Source organism: Phyllostomus hastatus, unplaced genomic scaffold (assembly GCF_019186645.2).
Source record: "Phyllostomus hastatus isolate PE091 unplaced genomic scaffold, TTU_PhHast_1.1 phas_contig_86, whole genome shotgun sequence".
In the NCBI taxonomy this organism is placed as follows: Eukaryota; Metazoa; Chordata; class Mammalia; order Chiroptera; family Phyllostomidae; genus Phyllostomus; species Phyllostomus hastatus.
In genome coordinates, this window is record NW_025333977.1 from 87,271,956 (window position 1) to 87,292,559 (window position 20,604).

The 20,604-nt window shown below is 40.7% G+C and overlaps 1 protein-coding gene across 3 annotated transcripts in view; it reads left to right on the plus strand.

Annotated features, from left to right (window-relative positions):
• PLA1A (phospholipase A1 member A) overlaps positions 1-20,604 on the plus strand; it is a 48,656-nt gene that overhangs the window by 18,987 nt on the left and 9,065 nt on the right. Inside the window, exons 3-10 of one of the 3 annotated variants that reach the window (XM_045851075.1) lie at positions 4,395-4,407; positions 7,406-7,557; positions 9,692-9,893; positions 11,611-11,788; positions 12,079-12,187; positions 13,652-13,753; positions 16,288-16,377; positions 20,099-20,266. In XM_045851075.1, coding sequence (XP_045707031.1) covers positions 4,395-4,407; positions 7,406-7,557; positions 9,692-9,893; positions 11,611-11,788; positions 12,079-12,187; positions 13,652-13,753; positions 16,288-16,377; positions 20,099-20,266 — 1,014 coding nt within the window. The remainder of the gene's footprint in view (positions 1-4,394; positions 4,408-7,405; positions 7,558-9,691; positions 9,894-11,610; positions 11,789-12,078; positions 12,188-13,651; positions 13,754-16,287; positions 16,378-20,098; positions 20,267-20,604) is intronic. The other 2 variants (XM_045851076.1, XM_045851077.1) reach the window with 2 other exon arrangements.

Sequence of the window (20,604 nt, forward strand, 5' to 3'; positions counted from 1 at the left end):
TTAATGAGTACAGAATAAAGTTCAAACTATAAGTATGTTATTCAGTGTTTTCCCTTTAATCAGATCTCAAACTGCCACTTTAAAGCTTTCTCCTCATAACCCCACCTGTTATCTCTGGCTGTGGAGACATTGTCTACATCGCACATCAACTGTTGGACTGTGAACACCTTGAGAACCAGATCTACCCATTGAACAACTTTGTATCCTCCTCAGAGACTGATACAGTGTTTGGCACATAAGAGACACTGGAAAAGATTTATTAAATTAAAGTAATTTGAATGATGCTGAAAAAAAATCCCAGAAAACTTTAGGCACAAATATTATAAAAAGCAAGTTTTATGCCTTTTTGTGGTCATGACTTATTTTTTATAAAAATGTAAATATAGCTTCAAAACAATTTGAGTGAGCATTACCATTTATTCTCCAGAGTTAATTTTAAGAATAAAAACCTAGGACAGTACAAAAAATTAATAATGTTTTTCTACTGTTTTAATATTTAGAGGATTGTAAGAATTCTTTTTGGCCAGTACCATTTGCCTTGATTTTACCCATATGCAAGAAAGTGTACCTCTGCTTTCCAGTCATTTTCAACATATGTTTATCTCTGTTTTCCTAACCTCAGAAAATATATCATCTTTACACAACCAGTATACATTTTTAAAAATCAAATTCATGAACACTTTGGGGAGGGAAATGTGGTTATGTTTATATTAATCTCATGTAGGTTCACAAACACATCATTTAGACATTCTTTTTTACTTTTATTGTTTATATTATGAATATGCTATGGAACATAGGTCCTTGAGGAAACATCAATTTAACTAAACAGACATCAAGAATATAAAAATCTGACTTTGTGAAAAAGTTAGAATTAATGTTTAGCAGCAAAATAATATCCAAATTAACTTGCTAATATCTAATACTAGATTAGCAAACTGAATAATGGGATCTTAGCTCTGGTAGGAAATATAGAAGCTTTCAGGATAGAGGTATTGTCTTTACATTGGAAAGACTATAAAAGAACATACATTTTATATAAATAAATTAGTTATCAATAATGTTTAAAATAAATAAAAATTAAAATAACAAAAATTTTCTACTGAAATATCTGGAAACATTGATGTCCCTCAATGGTGATAAATCCAGTTGATTGCAGTCATGAGAAGGACAATTTAAATTTGTTTTTCTAAATTTTGAACATTAAACAATTCCTTCCAATGTCTCTCATTAAATAATGAAGAAGGGTGATAAAAACTGATTTACCAGACAGAAGAAAAACCAAACAGTGATGGGCTGTGAGGGTAAAAAAATAGTAATAATTTCTATGTGTGGTTTGAGTAATCATTCTCATTATTTTAAAATGAAATTATTAAAATCCAAACCATAGTGTGTGCATTCTTGGAGCTGTGTCAGCATTAGCTGAATATAAACAAAAATGTCAACTATATTATTTTGTAAATTTCCAATGTATATTGGAAGTCGTGAATCTATGATCATAATGACAATATCCACCCCTTTGCATTACTTGCTGTGTGGCACACCTCTTTCTCTTTGAAATATTCTTGATCTTAATCGATGTTGGTACCTTATATACAGCAGAGGTCAACAAACATTTTCTGTAAATTGGCAGATAATAAATATTTTAGACTCTGGGGCCATGCAGTCCTGTGGCAACTACTTAACTCTGCCATCATAGCAGGAAACAGCCATAAATAATTTGAAAACAAATTAGCGTTGTAATAAAAATGTTATTTATGGACATTGAAATTTGAGTGTTATATAATTTTTGTGTAATGAAATATTATTGTTCTTTAGATTTAAAAAAAGATTTTATTCATTTTTTTTTAGACAGAGGTGAAGGGAGGGAGAAAGAGAGGAAGAGAAACATCAATGTGTGGTTGCCTTTCATGCACTCCCAACTTGGAACCTGGCCTGCAACCCAGGCATGTGTCCTGACTGGGAATCAAACTGGCGACCATTTGGTTCTCAGGCCAGCACTTGGTCCACTGAGCCACACCAGCCAGGGCTAGATTTTTAATCAATAAAAAATGTAAAAACCATTTTTAGCTCCTGAGTATACAAAAATAAAGTGGTGGGCCTGATTTGGCCTGTGGCCCTGGTTGCCAACTGGTGACATAGTTCGTAGAAGAGCCCCTCAAGCGTTTTTAGTAGCTGGGTAACAATCTGAAGCTCGCCGACGGTGACAGACATAGAACAATAATCAGCCTAAGTACATTTTTATACTTAACAAATAAACCATACTAAGTTTTTATAAAGATAAATAGACGCAGTACACCAACAAAGAGAACCAGTCAATTTTTTTTTCTAAACAGAAAAAAAAAATAGGAAGATTGGGGCACAGAAAATAAAAAATAAAATTCACAAAGCCACACAGATTAATCTATCATACTCTCTGGTTTTCTGTGGGAGAACTATTATAATTGGTTTAATATAGGCACACTGTTTTCTATATTAAAACTACCTAAACTACAAAGCAGAGGCATGCTGGTTCCCTTTGAAAAGATGAAATTTTGATGGGCAACAAGGGATTTAACAGAAGATGTGTTTTTCCCTTCACTCCACAAACTTGGGTGACAGGTCTCTTTTTGAAGGTAGAGAAAGCACAGTCCATGCAATATAGCTCTCAGGTACGCCTCACGAGACAGACTATGGGCAGTGTGGCAAAACTGTCCAAAAACCGAGACTAGCCCTTTGTTACCAAAAACATCAGAGGAAAGTAATAGGCCTGCTGGAGCCATTCTTTTTTATTTATTCATGTAAAAGTACAAAAATACTTGCTAGTGAAATGAATCAAGCAGGTATTTCTACGGGCCACAGAGTCCTAATGAAAACTGCAATGCTTTTTATATAAGAATTACAGCTTAGAAAGGGAGGCTTTGAGTTTCTTAAGGCTTGTAGCCTTTTTAAAATAAACTTTTCATTAAAGTACAACACATGTACAGAAAATTACACACATTATTAATACACAGATTAATGAATTTTCAGAGTGAACTCACCTGTTTAACCATCATCAAGATCAACAATTAAACATTCATAGCACCCTAAATCCACTCTCTGTACCCCTTCTTAGTCACTGCTGTCACAAAATATAATGTTACCTTGACTACTAACACAGTATATTAATTTCATTTTACGTTTCAATAAAGAGCTTGTTTTTGGCCTCTCTCTGTCTCTGACTCTCTGTCTCACCCACCCTGTCGTCAGACACGCTCCTCCAGCCGGGTCCACATCTCAGCTCCTGCTTGTGGGGCCTTGCCTTTCCATCCTGCCTCCTGAGGTAAAGCTAGAGCCCCAGGAAAAAAGTCAACAGCTATTATTTGTTTGTACTGATTTTGTTTTTAGCTTCCTTTCCTGAGTTAGGGAGGCCCTTGCACCACTGGCTACCACAGGCGGGCTTGCCCGGGGCTGGTCTTCCATACCTGACATGGAACACTTGTGGACCTGACAGTTTAATGCCTACAGCCACCACCTTCTCCCAGACCTGGAATTCAGGGTCATTTTGCATTTCCATGCTTGTTCTTGAATGGGGATATTATTTTTATATTTCAGATTGTCTGAGACTTTTTTTTTTCTTTTGACATTCACCTGTCATTACTCTTTGGTTAGAGTGATGGTTGCGGGGAGGAGGTAGGTGAGCATGATTCACTGCAACATGTTCCGTGCTCCTGAATGATCCACAGTTTTATCATATGCAGACACTGGCAAATTTTTCTCCCTTCTTCTTTATTTCTTAAGAAAGAAATTTTTTAAGAAACTTTGTTAAATTTTTTCTTTTTAAACTTTATAAATTCATCCCATGTTATTGTCTTGTTTCCCTTCCTAGGACTAGGACTTCCAGTGTAATATGTACTAGAAGCAGTGATCATTCTCATTTGTTGCCATATCTGAGTGGAATGCTTCTAATGTTTCCACTTAGTGTACCAATGTACCAATGTATCAATGTATCAATGTATCAATGTATCAATGTATCAATGTACCAATAAGTGTAATCATGGCTGTGAGCTTTTGTTAGACATCCTTTCTTAGGTTAAGCACTGCTGAGTGCTGAATTTTATCATGTATTTTTTCCCTACATCTGTTGAGATGAGCATGTGTTTTTTTTCTTTCATTTGTTTATATGTGAATTACATAATACATTTTCTAATGTTAAACCATCTTCTTGTTCTTTGAATTAAACCTTCCTTGGCCATGACGTGTTTTTGTTCTGTTATCCTTGATCAATTTAGATTTGCTGATATTTTATCTAGGATTTTTATGTCTATGTTTAATAGTGAATTAGTGACCTTTAGTGTCTCTTTCTCCTTATGTTTTTGTCTTGCTGTTTTGGTTGGTTTTATAGAATGATTTTTGTATTCTCTCTCCCCCCTTTCTAGTTTCTGGAACAGTGTGTGTATAAAACAGAAATTGAAGGATTGGAAGAGTGTTTCTCTAAAACAGTCTGGCCTGGTAGAGTTTTTTTGATAAACGGATTTAAAAGTACTGTTTCACTTCTAGCCAAGATGGAGGCATAGATAGACACACTGTGCCTCCTCGCACAACTGAAAAGACAGCAACAATTGAAAAATAAAGAACAATCAGAACTGACAAGAAACAGAACTGTGTGGAAACCCAACAACCAAGGAGTTAAAGAAGACACATTCATCCAGACCAGTAGGATGGGCAGAGACTGGCCCAGAGGAGAGGACTTGTGGCGAGGCGGTGGCTGGAGGACCAGGGTGGGTGAGGTGGTGGGAGGTGGGCCCAGTGAGGTGCCCGGCTGTGGAGCAGGGTGCGCAAGGCTGCAGCGGGAAGACCTGGCCACGTGGTGGATTGCAGACTGGGTGGTCCCACATTTGAGTGTAATAATCCAGGAGAAACAAATGGGGAGCAAGACAGACTGCACAATCCAGGGCTCCTGCATGGGGAAATAAATCCTCAAGCCACTGAAAATACCTGTGGGGGTTGAGGTGGCGGGAGAAACTCCCAGCTTCACAGGAGAGTTTGTTGGAGAGCCCCACAGGGTCCTGGAATGTACACAAGCCCACCCACATGGGAATCAGCATCAGACGAGCTCAATTTGCTTGGGGAAGCTGAGGAAGGGACTGAAATCCAGCAGAGAGCAGAGCAAGTGTCATTGTTCCCTCTCAGACCCCTCCCCCACATACAGCACCACAACACAGCAACGTGGGTTACCCTACCCTGGTGAACACCTAAGGCTCTGCCCCTCACTACGTAACAGGTATGTCAAGACAAAAAAAAATGGCCCAAATGAAAGAACAGATCAAAACTCCAGAAAAAATACAACTAAGCAATAAAGAGATAGCCAACCTATCAGATACACAGTTCAAAGCACTGGTGATCAGGATGCTCACAGAATTGGTTGAATTTGGTAACAAATTAGATGAAAAAATGAAGACTATGCTAAGTGAAATGAAGGAAAGTGTGCAGGGAACCAATAGTGATGGGAAGGAAACTGGGACTCAAATCAACGGTGTGGACCAGAAGGAAGAAAGAAATATCCATCCAGAAAACAGTGAAGAAACAAGAAGTTCAAAAAATTGAGGAGACGCTTAGGAACCTCCAGGACATCTTGAAACATTCCAACATCTGAATTATTGGGGTACCAGAAGGAGAAGAGGAAGAGCAACGAGAGGAAACGCTATTTGAACAAATAATAAAGGAGAACTTCCCCAATCTGGCAAAGGAAATAGACTCCCAGGAAGTCCAGGAAGCTCAGAGAGTCCCAAAGAAGTTGGACCCAAGGAGGAACACACCAAGGCACATCATAATTACATTAGCCAAGGTAAAAATGAAAGAGAGAATCCTAGAAGCAGCAAGAGATAAGGGGACAGTCACCTACAAAGGAGTTCCCCTCAGACTGTCAGCTGATTTCTCAAAAGAGACCTTACAGGCAAGAAGGGACTGGAAAGAAGTCTTCCAAGTCATGAAAGGCAAGAACCTACATCCAAGACTATTTTATCCAGCAAAGGTTTCATTTAGAATAGAAGGGCAGATAAAGTGCTTCTCAGATAAGGTCAAGTTAAAGTAGTCATCATCACCAAGCCCTTATTATATGAAATGTTAAAGGGACTTATCTAAGAAAAAGAAGATAAAAAACATGTATAGTAAAATGACAGCAAACACAATTATTAACAACCACACCTAAAGCAAAAACAAAAGAAACTAAGCAAACAACTAGAACAGGAACAGAACCACAGAAATGGAGATCACATGGATGGTTAGCAACAGGGTAATGGGAGGAGGAGAGAGGGGGAATAGGTACAGAGAATAAGTAACATAGATGGTAGGTAGAAAATAGAAAGGGGGAGGTTAAGAATAATATGGGAAATGTAAAAGCTAAAGAACTTATAAGTATGACAGATGGACATGAACTAAAGGGGGGGAATGTGGGTGAGAGGAGATGTGCAGGGTGGAGGGGAGTGAAGGGGGAAAATGGGACAACTGTAATAGCATAATCAATAAAATATATTAAAAATACTATTTCAACTCTTCTGTGGTATACTTTCACTTTTGACTTGTATTTATTTCTTTCTTGAATATGCTTCAGTAAGCCATATTTTTATAAGACTATTCATTTTCTAGGAAAATGTATTTTAAATTTTTGGGTGGGTATATAAACATGCTTTTTTATGGTTTCAAAATCTAATGTATTTATATCCCATTTTCTATGTTGTTTACTTGTGAATTTCCTTATTTTTCTTACTCTATCTTATCAAAAGTACATCTAGTTCATTATTCTTTTCAAAGAACTAACTCTTGGTGTTTATTGTCTGTGGCAGGTACTATTCTAGGCAATAAAGTAAAAAAAACAATGGATAAAAATTTCTGCCTTTTCTGAAGGTATATTCTAATCTGGGGAAATCAATATACTAAAGTTTAGTAGTAAACTAATATATTTCATAGTATATTAGAAGGTGATTATTACAATAAAAATAAACAGGTCAAGATAAGGAAAATTGAAAGAACTGGGGTGCGGCATGTAGGCAGGTTGCAATTTAAATAGGGTGGTGAGAAGAAATAAGACAAAGTTCAACATCAAAAACTTGAAGGAGGAGAAAGAATTAGCTATGTGGATGTCTGCGGAGAGACACTCCAGGCTGGGAGGAAGAGCTAAGAAAACCTTTTAGTACTTTAGTCCTTAGATACAATTTTGGATTTTATTCTAAATGAAATGCCTTGGAGGTTTTGCACATAGATATGATACGATTTGGCTTACTTTTTTGGCTACCGTGTTGCAAATAGTTAAGAGTGAAGAGGGCACCGAGAGTGAAGGCAGAAAAAGCAGCTGCAGACCTCTGCAGTAATTCTGAGAGATGGTGGCTTGGACCAAGGAGGTAACAGGGCATGCTAGTCCTCAACTTATCCATGGTTTCTCTCTCTGTAGTTTCAGCTACTCTCCATCAACTACAATTAGAAAATATCAAATGAAAAATTCCATAAATAAACAATTCATAAGTTTTAAATTGTCACCTGTCTTGGCACCTTGCTCCATCTCATCACACAGGCATGCTATCTCGCATCGTCACAAGAAGGAGGGTGAGTAAAGGACAGTAAGATATTTTGAGAGAGAGAACACACTCACATAACTTTTATTACACTATTGTCAAAATTGTTCTATTTTATTATTAGTTATTTTTGTTAATCTCTTACTCTGCTTATAAACTAAGCTTTATCATAAGTTAGAAACAAACATACATACATATATGTATGTCTGTAGGGAGGTGTCAGACAGGTCTACAGGAGGTTTGGCTTTAGCAACGGTGATGCTAATGTTATTTATATTCCAATGTCTTATTTAATTTCAACTACTTCCTTTATAGTTCTTCTCCTATATTTTATTGGGAGTTGTTGCATTGTTCTTCTTCAACTTTCTGAGTTACAAAATCCGGTTACCTAATCTATGTCTTTCCCTTGATTCCCCTAGAATTTGCACTCGAGGGTATGTGTATCCCTCCCCCCCCAGTGCTGCTTCAGCTATTTGCTCAAGTTTTTTTATATGTACTTGTTTTATTGTCAGTTTGTAATGTTTTGTAGTCTCCATTGTGATTATTCGTTAACCCAAAGGGGTTTTTAAATCTCCAAATGTATTTTAAAATAATTTTATTACTTTTTATTTAGATAATGTCTGGATAACATTGATGCTTTGATGTTTGTTGGGCCTTGCTTCATGATATACAATGCTCTTTTAATGGGACTCAATTTTCTGACGGAAATGGGTTTCCCTATATGACCAATACAACAAAGTTACTCATTTATGCTGTTCAAGTCGAGTGCTCGAGCAGAGTCCTTTCATCTTTTCATTAAAAAGGCAGAGGCTAGGGAAAGCAGATGAGACTGCAGAGGCAGGCATCTTTCTTGTTTACTGCGGGAACTCGAGTCGTGGGCTGAGGGGCATGGTGACTGCAGGTCAGGGTGTCCAAGAAGGGACATGCAAGAGCTCTTGAAGACCAGCCTGGGGCGCAGACACAGAGGTGGTAAAACCACTGGTGTACCTCAGTACTCTCTAAGGGTGGGGTTCTCACAGTACACTCATGGTACCATGTCCCAGTATACCCCAGATCCATGTACTTCTTGAATATGTGCTCCCCAGTTACCCCCGAAGGCAGATAACCATTCCAGAAAACTGAAATTGCTGTCTTCTCCATGAAGGCGCGTGCACAAACCAGAGACTGCAGTCTGGGCCTTTCTAATTCTGTAGATGCCTTTGTCCCAGGGCATTAGTGCAAGGTAGCCCCTAACAGAGCTGTGGCTGGGCCGGTGTGTGCCTGCTGCCACTGCTGGCCCATCCCTCTGAGCCGTTAGCTTGCCAGAGCTGCCATAACAAAATGCCACAGACTGGGTAGCTTAAACAACAGAAGTTTATCAATACTCTGTTCTGGAGGCTAGAAATCTGAGATCAAGGTGACACTGGGGTTTTTCCTTCTGCAGACTGTGAGGGAAGGATCTCTTCTGGGCCTCTCTCCTTGGCTTGTAGATGGCCATCACTCCATGTGTCTGCTCATGGTCTTTGTTCTGTGTCTGCGTCTAAATTTCCTCTTCTTATAAGAAGAACAGTCATATTGGATTAGAGCCCACTCCAATGGCCTCCTTTTAATGTAATTACTTCTGTAAAGATCCTGTCTCCAAGTAGAGTCACATTCTGAGGCACTGGGCATTAAGTCTTCAACATATGGATATATAGGGAGACTCAATTTAGTCTATAATAGTATCCATTTCACTGTGGCCTTTAATCTTCTATAGTAGAGCAATACTCATATTTATCTCTGGCATTTTATCTTTAAACAAGAAAAATATTCACAGATTTTGGTGTCAGAAATGATGCCGCTTTTAATAAATGAGTCTGATTATATGTAGAAATTTATATATATAATATACTTGTATTATATATATAAATTTAGCTGATATATAATGCTTGTAAGACCCTGTTTCTTCCTTTCAAAAACATCATTATTTCTTTTTCTTTTTTAAAATTATACATTATAGTTTATGCTATTACAGTTGTCCCAGTTTTTCCCCCTTGGTCCCCCTCTGTACAGGCCACCTACTCCCTCAGGCAATTCTTACACTGTTGTCCATGTCCATGGGTAAGAATACCTTTCTTTCTTTTAAGAACAGATGACCTCACCTTGGACTGCTCTTGTTTTGTTTTGTTTGTTTTATTTCCCTCCAGGAGATACACCTCCTACCCAACAGCCAAAGTGCACTGACTTCCAAAATGCCAATCTCCTCCGAGGCACCAACCTCAGAGTCCAGTTCCTTCTCTTCACCCCTTCAGATCCCAGCTGTGGGAAGCTAGTTGAAGAAAGCAGAGACCTCCAAAACTCTGGGTTCAATGCCACTCTGGGAACCAAACTACTTATTCATGGATTCAGGTAGGAGCAAACCAATCAACAAGATTGCTTGTGCTGAGAGGTAGAAAGTGACCACTGGAAGTTAGTGGGGAGTGAGAGGAGAATAAATTTATTGGCAGTCACATGTCCATTCCTCACCTCCTGCTGTCTGTAAAGGTGTCTCATGTCAACATTATGTTGTTCATTCTCATTGGTCATATATGTTACTCCTCCTCTCAGTCCTTGTCTACACTCTGTTGAACGATAAATATGTGTGATCTTGGACAAATCACTCCAGCATGTGGAGCCCGGTTTCCGTATGGAATAAAAGGAAGGCTATAGAGATGACCTCAGAGATCATGTCCTCCCTCAGGCGTTGTTATGATTCATCTCACCCAGTGAAGTCATGGGCTTTTTACAGTCACTCAGGGCTAACAGCCTGGGTTTTTGTTTTTGTTTCTATCTAGAACTTTATTTTACTTCCTCCTTTCTCTCCTGGTTTTATGACCTAAGAAACTTTCCACCTATGGAGGCTATGTTTATCATACCCAGAAGCTAGACACTTCTTCAATTTCTTTGGTGACCTGCAGTCTAATTTTTGTTGTGATATATTGTCACTGAGTCTCAATTTATTCCCCTTCCTTTCAATATCTTCTCTCAAAAGCCCACTGACAAGGCCAGAACAGATTGCTGGGAGGAAAGAGGGAGAGAATGTGGTAAAAGAGTAACATCATAGAGCAGCTAGAGTTGGGAGCACCTGATGAAGAGGTGGACACAGAGGCACTGCACAAAGGATCACCATTTCCTCACCTCTGGGTTTTCTCTGCCCCTCAAATACCTGGACTCTGTGGACCCAGTCACACCTTTCCTTAGACATCCATCCCTCCTCACTCTTGTGCCAAAGTCTGTCCCCTAGCAAATCGTACATTTAGCCGCCATCCAAGACTGAGTGTGTACCCTCAACCCAGGGACAGCTGGTAGATCTGGAAAGTGCATCAGGCTCCAAGATTGCCCAAAGCCATATTCCATGGCAAATGCCCAGTCTGTGCTCCTCTGTCCCCGTGAGCCCACTTGGATTGTTCCTGTACTGTGTGGGCCACTGAGAAGACTTCTTTCCTGATCCCAATACCTTGGAAAAAAAACTTCTGAATTTTTAAAAATCATTCTCTTTTTCCTAAAAAAGTGTTATTATACTGTAAGATCCAGAATGATAGGGACTATATTTTACTTTTTTAAAATATCTTACAAAGCACCTAGCATACTGCCTAGCCCATTTGTTGAATAAATGAAGGAATAAATAAATGAACCCATAAATAAAAACAACTTCAAGGAAAGTGCTGTATTCTAGAATGAGAGTAAGATAGCAAATCTTAACTCTAACATACAACTCTATGTTTTCTTTCTCCCGAATAACACAAGTGGGGCCTGTACATATGGTTTGTGTTGTTTATGCCTTGCACAAAGGGCTGATGGTTGGTGGGGCTGGAATGCAGCCTGGGTTCTGAGCCCCAGCAGGAAGCTGCATCCACCTGGACAAAAGGCTCCCTGTCATAACCCACACAAAGGCTCTGTATGTGCAGATAGAAGCCCTCCTCATTTTTGGATTATGTCCTCCCTTAGCTCAGAGTGCTGTGTGATTTACTACCCATATATCCCGTCTCTAGTTTTGACTTTTTTTCTGGGTTTATTCTGTTAACAGTTTTCTATGACCGTGGATTTGGTAGATAATTTTTTTACCCTGTCTTGGCCCCATGTCTAGGGCTTTAGGAACAAAGCCTTCCTGGATTGAGAAATTCATTGGTGCCCTTCTGAGGGCAGCAGACACTAACGTCATTGCCGTGGACTGGGTGTACGGCTCTACAGCTGTCTACTTCTCAGCTGTGGAAAATGTGGTTAAGCTGGGACTTGAGATCTCCAGTTTCCTCAGTAAACTCCTGGTAGGTGCAGAAGTGCTTAGGGTGATTTGGGCTGCTTATGGAGGGCATAGGGGTTAGAAGGAAAGAAGTAACAAACACATGAGGAGGAACTTTAGGGTGGAAGCAGAACCACCTAGTGACTTATTAGTCTCTTCTGAGCCTCCTCTCCTTTCTAAATTGGGTTCCTGCATGTCTGCAGGGGGGAGCTGATGGCTGGCTTCAGTTACCCCTACCTCACAGGGAAAGTGTGACCCTGTGAGGCCAGGGGTTGCTGGGGCCCAAATGCAACCCACTGTAAACATTCATTGTAGGTGCTGGGTGTGTCGGAGTCCTCCATCCACATCATTGGAGTGAGTCTGGGGGCCCATGTTGGGGGCATGGTGGGACATTTCTACAAAGGCCAGTTGGGATGGATCACAGGTAACATTCTTCCCCACCCATCCTTTCAGGTTTAGAGAAAGAGCAAGAGAATGTCCTGGAAATGACTTTGCTGAGGCAAGCAGAGGGGAGTGTGGAACCTTTTGGTATTATGATTAAGTCACCTATGGCCAGTAAAATTCATTTATTGTGGCCCCTTTTGCATAAAATGGTGGTGTGTTATTATTGCATGATCTCTAACATCAGTGTTAGGAGCCACAAGGTTCTTCCTAAACCTCAGTTTCTACATCTGTAATGTAAAAAATTAATAAACCACTTTTAAATGGAGCCAGAACTGATATTCCAGAAGACCTGCTTTGTACCTCTTATGCCTACAACCTTTGGAATGTTAAAACAGGGAAAAACAACCTTTGGACTGGGCCTAAAGCAACACTGTCCCAAAGAACTGTTTGTAAGGATAACAGGAAAGCAGATATTATGACTATCAGACTGATCACTACCCAACTGAAAATTAAAAACACTGTTTAAAATTAGTGTCACGGTGTTAGCTCATCTGCATCATCAGAAATGCCTTGCTTCTACTGAGGTAATAGTTCCCTTTCACTTTCTCATGAATGCCCTTTGCCTTTGTCTCCTGATTGGAAGACTAATTGGGTTTCTGCCTGAATCAGTGACTGCATTAGTGCCTCTCACCTTGAAAGACCTTTTATTTTAGGTTAATAGTAAGATGGTTTGTAACAGCTCCTATTAGGATATCTTCTTGACCCACTGTGGAAATCGCCTTTAAATGGTGTGCTAAATACTTGCAAAAGGGTAGTATGCTTTGTGTTTCAGGAGCTATCCTCAGTTAATCAGGGGCCAGAGTTGTGTGGCAATTACCCTGCAATGGGACAACCGTGAATCATGTTCTAAGAGTCCCTCAGAGGAGTCCCAGTGGGGTGAAACCTGCTTGCCCAAAGTGATACTCCATTCATTAAAAATGTTCTTCATTCTATGACTCAATTTTCCATTCCTTCAGTGCACTTTCTGTGATCTCCCAAATAAGCTACTTGCTTTTTGAATCCTTGTCTCAGGGTTTACTTTTTGGGGAGGAGAGGGGAAGGGCTCCAAACTAAGACATGAAGATAGTAATATTTCTTTCACTGTGTGTTGTGAGGACTAGGGTGTGTAAAACTGCCTGGCATCATGCCTGGCTCATAATACCTGCTCAAAAAATTAAAGCTCTTGTTACTACTACTTGAGGATTAGTATCACCCACATTAAGCCTCACCAAATGGTTGGTGTTATCGAGCTCATTGGACAACCAGAGAAGCTGGGTCATTGGGAAGTTACAGACAGTGGAGTGGGGGTCCCTGTGTATAGGGGTTCTGAGTTAGTTTTCTACCCTTGGGGTCCTTGTTGAGAGACACTAAACTGGAATGGCTGCCAAGGTAGGTGTGCTGTGGATCTGTGAGGGTTCCTGTGGCTGAGAGGAAAGGGGGCCTTGACATCAGCCTATCCTTGTAGGCCTCGACCCTGCTGGGCCAGAGTACACCAGAGCCAGCCTGGAGGAGCGCCTGGATGCTGGAGATGCCCTCTTTGTGGAAGCCATCCACACAGACACCGACAGTGAGCTGGGAGGGCCTTCTTGGGCTGGGGCAATGAGCACAGGGCAGGGGTGGGATGGCAGCAGTAGCTGTGTGGCCCTGGGCAGATTCCCTCCCCCTCTGAGGTTCTATTGCACAGTGAGGCATTCCCCAGCATCTTGCAGCTCTGTCATTTTCTTTTCTTAAATTTTACTTATTTTATTTTTTATTTTTCACTCTGTCATTTTCTTAGCAGTGAGATGAATGGATCTGTTTTTAGCTAGCAGCAGGAAGGAGATTTCTCATTTGTGGAGCAGTTTCACTCTCTGATTCAGCACTAACCCTTGTTCTGAGGTAGTGCCAGGGCAGGGACTGCTGCCTGGCTGGTGTATGGGAAAGTCATGCTGCTTTTTTAGGGTGACTGTGCCTTAGCCCCAGGGCATCGGGACATTCTACTCCTGGGGTCTATTCTTAGGCCTCCTGGGGGATGAACCCTGTTGTTCAGCCCAGCAAAGAATGAAAATTCCCCCCTCCAGCAATGACAGGCATAGGAAAGACCCTCAACTCTAAATCCACTCTGACCAAATTAAGCTCTTCTGACCAGCTGGGAAAGGGGTCGGGCATTTCTCCTCATTTCAACTCCCTAACAAATGCCCATGAGTCTGTGCCAGGCCCAGTGCTCAGTGTGATGGGTATGGGAGGAAATAATGTCGGTCCTTACTGAAGTGTTTGCAGTTCAATTGAGAGTTGTCCATGCTTCACTCCCTTTGGCCTTCTTTTAGCATCCAACATTCACAGATTGATGATTCTGAAAGAAGTCCATGCAATCATATTGGTCAAACCTCTCTTTCCTTCATCTCACAGACAGGCAACTCAAGCCCATAGGCTTCTGCCAAGCTGCTGGGTTAATTAACCATGCTAATAAGTGAAACTAATCCCTTTTGTCCCTAAATTTGCTAAATAGGTGACTTTTAGGTCCTTATTTACCTGAACTAGGCCTCTTAGTGCCCTTCAAAGTTAAAGCTTCTTCTTAATGTGACCAAAGGAAGAAAGACTCATTCCATTCATCTCTTCATCTCAGTCTTTACTGAGCTATGTAGCAGGTGCTGAGAACACTGCTGGGAACAGACATCTGATAAGGTCCCTGCTCATGTGGAACCCACAGGCTAATTGGGCAAGCATCCATTCATTTATTCCTTCAATGAATATTTATTAGGCACTCATGTGTGCTGGGTACTGCACTGATATTGGGGATATAACAGAAAATAGACAGGTGAATGCCCTGCTGTTGTGGAGTTCACAAACAAGTGAACAGACATGACAATTACACATTGTGATTATGATAAGGAAGGATATGAGGTCAAGGGTGACTTAGGTCAGAGGTCTACTTTAAGTAGAATTATTGAGGAAAGTCTGTCCAAAGACATGATATTTGATATAAGATTTTGCAGCTGTGAATGAGTCAACCCTGAAAAGGGCTGGTAGAAAAACATTCTATCACCAAAATGAGAGCCTGGACAAGGGTGGGGACAGGGCAGAGTGCACGGTGTGAGTGAGGCACTGAGTCATGTTGGGGAAGAGGGCACAGGACCAGAATGGCCATGGCAAGGGGTTTAATTTTTATTGTACGGTCAGTGACAACAGGGCAGTGATGTAGATTTCTTAAGAGATTACTGCAGCTGCTATGCAGAGAATGGACTGCAGGAAACACTAAGGGAAGCTGAGAAACACATTAGAAGAACAAGACATGATGGTGAGAGATGATAGTGGCTTGGGCAAGTAGAGACAGAAAGAAGTAGAAAGATTCAAAATATATTTTGGAGGCAGAGCTTACCAGAAAGGTGATATAGGGAGTGAGGAAAAGGGAGGAATCAAGAATAACTTCTAGCTTCTGGGATCAGACATCTGGCAAGTTCAAGATGGTATGGCCATAGACTCAAGGATAACTTCTAGGTCATTGCTTAATCCCTGGGTAGATGGCATTAAACAAATAATACAATCAATTGCTTACAATAATGATAAATGATATGAAGGAGAAAATCAGTGTCTTTGGCAGCTGGATCTGACCCAGATTGAAGGGTAGATATGATCGTGATAATGAAATGAGGTCTATAGTCTCTCACATGCACCTCTTTGTAGCCAGGTTGTATTTCTGCTGTCAGGAGAGCACAAAAGTATGTGGGAGAATGTGAAAGTGTGGTCCCAAATACATACATCTGAACTATTGCTTGAAACAAAATAGAAACTATTACTCAAGGAAATTTACCAAACATATAACATTTACTGATTTATTAAAACTTTTGCTCAGGGACATTTTTCTTGATTTTATTAGGCAACTATGAGCATCTTCTTATGAATCTATTCTGTGCTTCCTTTCAGCAAACCCTCTTTAGGAAACTAAGGGCTGGTGCTGCTTTCTCAGAGCACTTAGCAGTGAGGAGGGGACTCATTCAGCACTGAGAGTGGGTGGGCTCATAAAGCCACACCTCAGGCTCTGTTGCCAGTGGGCTCTGCTATGGGACCTAGACAATATGCCCCTGTAGTAAGAACAGGTAATGGGGTTCTGTCTTCTTTCAGATTTGGGTATTCGGATTCCTGTCGGACATGTGGACTACTTCGTCAATGGAGGCCAAGACCAACCTGGGTGTCCCACCTTCATTCATGCAGGTCAGAAAGCCAGAGAGAGTTGGTTTTTAGCTTCCCCAGAGACCAGAATTCTCCAACAGCCTTTGTGTTGAGTCAGCTAGTGTGGGCCACAGAAGGTCTCCCTTCTTGCACCCTTTACTATGTCCATAATGCCTTACTTGGCACTTATTGAACAAATGTCTTTGGAGTCCAGGAATTCTGGGGGAAAAGTGACTGAAATTAAAAGCCTGCACCATTGGTATGCTGCCCTCCCCACTTCTTAGGCCCTGACATGATATATCATCACTCCAGGCAATAGTATCCTTTCTTCTTGGGCCCTGCTTTGTGGCATAGTCCACACTAGCTAAATCCTCAGTGGAGACTAGCTGTGGCAGAAGTAGACCAATGTGCCCAAAGCTAGGTAGCCGAAGGATCAATTTACTACATGACCATATCCCCAAACTCACTAAATTTAACAACTCTCCAAACTTGTTTTCAAGATCATCTTCTTGAGTACATTTAATAAATATACATTTCTTTTCTTTTCAAGTATATTTATTGATTATGCTATTACAGTTTTCCAAATTTTTCCCCCTTTACCCCCCCGACCCCCCAATCCTCTAGCATTCCACCCCCTTAGTTCATGTCCACGGGTTGTACATTTAAGTTCTTTGAGTCCTCTGTTTCCTATACCATTTTTATCTCTATTTTATTCCTACTAATTATGTTTCTTCTTTCCTGTACCTTCCCCCCCTATTCTTCCCTTCCTCCTCCCCACTGAAATCCCTCTGTGTGCTGTCCATTTCTCTGATTCTATTCCTGTTCTGGTTGTTTGCTTAGTTTTAGTGTTTGTTTCTTTTAGGTTCATTTGTTGATAGTTGTAAGCTTGTTGCCATTTTATTGTTCATATTTTTTATCTTCTTTTTCTTAGATAAGTTCCTTTAACATTTCATATAATAATTGCTTGGTGATGATGAACTCCTTTAACTTGACCTTATCTAAGAAGCACTTTATCTGCTCTTCCATTCTAAATGAAAGCTTTGCTGGACAGAGTAATCTTGGGTGTAGGTCCTTGCCTTTCATACCTTCAAATACTTCTTTCCAGCCCCTTCTTGCCTGCAAGTTTTCTTTTGAGAAATCCGCTGATATCCTAATGGGCATCCTTCGGTATGTAACTCACTCTCTCCTTTCCCCTTGCTTCTTTTAGGATTTTCTCTTTTTCTTTAATCTTGGGTAACTTGATGATGTGTCTTGGTGTGTTCCTCTTTGGGTCCAGCTCCGTTGGTACTCTCTGGACTTCCTGGAAGTCTATTTCCTTTGCCAGATTGGGGAAGTTTTCCTTCATTATTTGTTCGAATAAGTTTTCAATTTCTTGCTGTTGTTCTTCTCCTTCTGGTACCCCTATAATTCGAATATTGGAATGTTTTAGGTTGTCCCAGAGATTCCTCAGCCTCTCTTCATTTTTTCAGATTCTTATTTCTTCATTCTGATCCAGTTGGATGTTCATTTCTTCCTTTTGTTCCAAATCGTTGCTTTGAATCCTGGTTTCTTTCCTGTCACTGTTGGTTCCTTGAATATTTTGCTTTATTTCATTTTGAGTATCTTTCATTTTTCCACCAAGCTCAATCAGTTCTGTGAGCCAGAAGGAGGTTACCAGGGCTTTAAATTCTCCATCAGATAGGTTGGTGATCTCCTCCTTGCTTAGTTCTCTTTCTGAGGCTTTGCTCTGTTCTTTCATTTGGGCCATATTTCTTTGTCTTGGCACAGCTGATAAGTTGTAAGGGGGCAGGCCCTTAGGTATTCACCCAGGCAGGGCAACCCTCTTTGCTGCCTGTGGGGGAGGGCCCAGAGAGGGAATAGTGCGGCTCACGTGCTCACCTGCTCACCTCTATTGCACTTTTCAACAAACTCTCAGGTGAGACTGGGAGTTTCTCCCACAGCAACAACCCTAGCCATAGCCCACAGTCAGCTCTGAGTCTCAGTCTTCCCCTTAAGTCAGCCCCATTGAGTTCGGCAGACAACCCCACCCCCATGGTCTGCTGACTTGCTATGGTTTTTCTGAGTTGGCCCACACTGTCCGCCACCTTACGGTCTGGTTGTCCTGGCTGATTTTTTCTTTAATTTCTTGGTTGTTGGAGTTCCATGCAGTTTGATTTTCTGGTGCTTTTGGTAGTTTATTGATTTTAGATTGGTTGTTATCCTCCTTTTGGTTGTGTAAGGAAGCAAAGGGTTTCTGCCTACACCTCCATCTTGGCTGGACCATTTCTTTTCTTCTAAACGTTTCCAAATGTTCTTTATGAATATACATATATTCATTGCATACATTCTTAGCATCATTTTTAAAACACCAAATTTGTCAAAAATTAAGTATTAAGGATTGTTTAATCTTCTTATATTCTTATGAATATAGGCAAACTATCAGCATTTCATATAGAGTTTATCCTGATTTCTTATTTACTGTCTTTTTAGTGTCTTCTTTTTAACCAAACTTTTGACATTTTAAGGATTCTTTTGACAATTGTATTAAGGAACCACTAATCAAATTTACCAAATTTACTGATTTTACAAAAACATGTTCCTTTTAACAATTTATAGGTTTTTCCAGCAATTTTGGTCAGACGAGATAGCGTGGTTTTAATGGCTTTTGAAAATTTCTGTGGTATTCAGTTGGCTACTCCTCATTTTTTTCTTCATAACACCATTTGAGAAAGGTTTAGTTTGTATCTCGCAGCCCCTTGTTGCAGCTAGAAGGAGCATGGCCATAGAATGTCCCAACCATGAGGGGACAGGAATATCAACACACAGCTCAGATGTGGTTGCTGATTCCAGAGTTGGAGGGCAGGGGTTGTCCTGAGGTGAAGGGAGAGTCTGACGATGCCAGAACCCTGGAGCTATGGCTCGCTACAGACCTCCTAACCCCAGCCAATTTATCCAGTGTGAGTTATGGCAAAAATTTAATTAGTAAACAAAAACAATAAGAAGAAAACCAAGTTTTTGTTGAATTGGGACATTTGGCAAGTAGAGCTTGTCAGTCACTTGGCCAGGCGAGCCCCAGCACACTGGCGTTGAGAGACTGACTGTGAACTAACTGCTTGCTGCTGACTCCTTTGATTGTCTCATTGGTGGGATGGGTATAATGAGATTGTAAAAAAATATTTTTGGTAAAAAATTGCCCATGTGAGTGATGATAAAGAAGGTAAAACGTGTGGACAGATATCCATTTTAATAAGTGGAGTCAGAATCACCAAGTCAGGATGCTACCATTTTCTGACAAAGAGCTCGTACAATCATGGAAGTACGGGTCTCAAATTCAGCAATTTTCTTCATAGATTACCATGTTTTTAGGACTAAAGGACATACTGAGCCATAATACGCACCTAGGTTTTAGAGGAGGAAAAGCAGAAAAAAGTTTTTGAAGCAAAAAATGTGGTAAAATATTTAATAACATAAATAACATAATATTTCACTAATGTAAATGTAAACTACATTTACCAGCCAGGTAAGCTACATTCGGACTATAAGATGCACACCCATTTTCCTCTCAAATTTGGGGGGTATGTCTTATAGTCTGAAAAATACAGTAAGCATAGGGTTTCTATGGAAAATGAAAATGAAAAGAAAGAATGCAGTAGCCATATCTATTCACATTCTTTAAATGTGGCTCAGGGGACATCCCACATATCTATAGCTGGTGGTCGCGTAAAATTTGGCATTTCCCTTTGCCTTGAACTGAAACCTTGGTTGTGTTTCCCTCCCTGTTCAGGCTACAGTTATCTAATCTGTGATCACATGAGGGCCGTGCACCTCTATATCAGCGCCCTGGAGAATTCCTGTCCTTTGATGGCCTTTCCCTGTGCCAGCTACAAAGCCTTCCTTGCTGGACGCTGCCTGGATTGTTTTAACCCTTTTCTGCTTTCCTGTCCGAGGATTGGTAAATGCTACCTCTTTGCCTCCTTTGACAATTTTGGGGAAGTTTAAGTCTTGCTAGTTGTCACCTCTTTAAGTCCTGATTACCTATGATCAAGAAATCTACCCAACTGGGATTTAAAAAATGTAATTGATGAGGTGTTCAGCCTGTTCTGACCTGGATGATGGCATTTGGCCCTCTGTGTCCCACCCCTCACTCTCTGTATTGCTGCCTGATGCCATACTCACCCTGCCCATACCCTTCACACACACAGCCCACCCCCTGTAAGCCCAGCCTCAGGGCATTCTCTGGAAACGTTGGTATAGTCCAGAGTCCCTGACCCCACTTGCAAACTAGAGGCT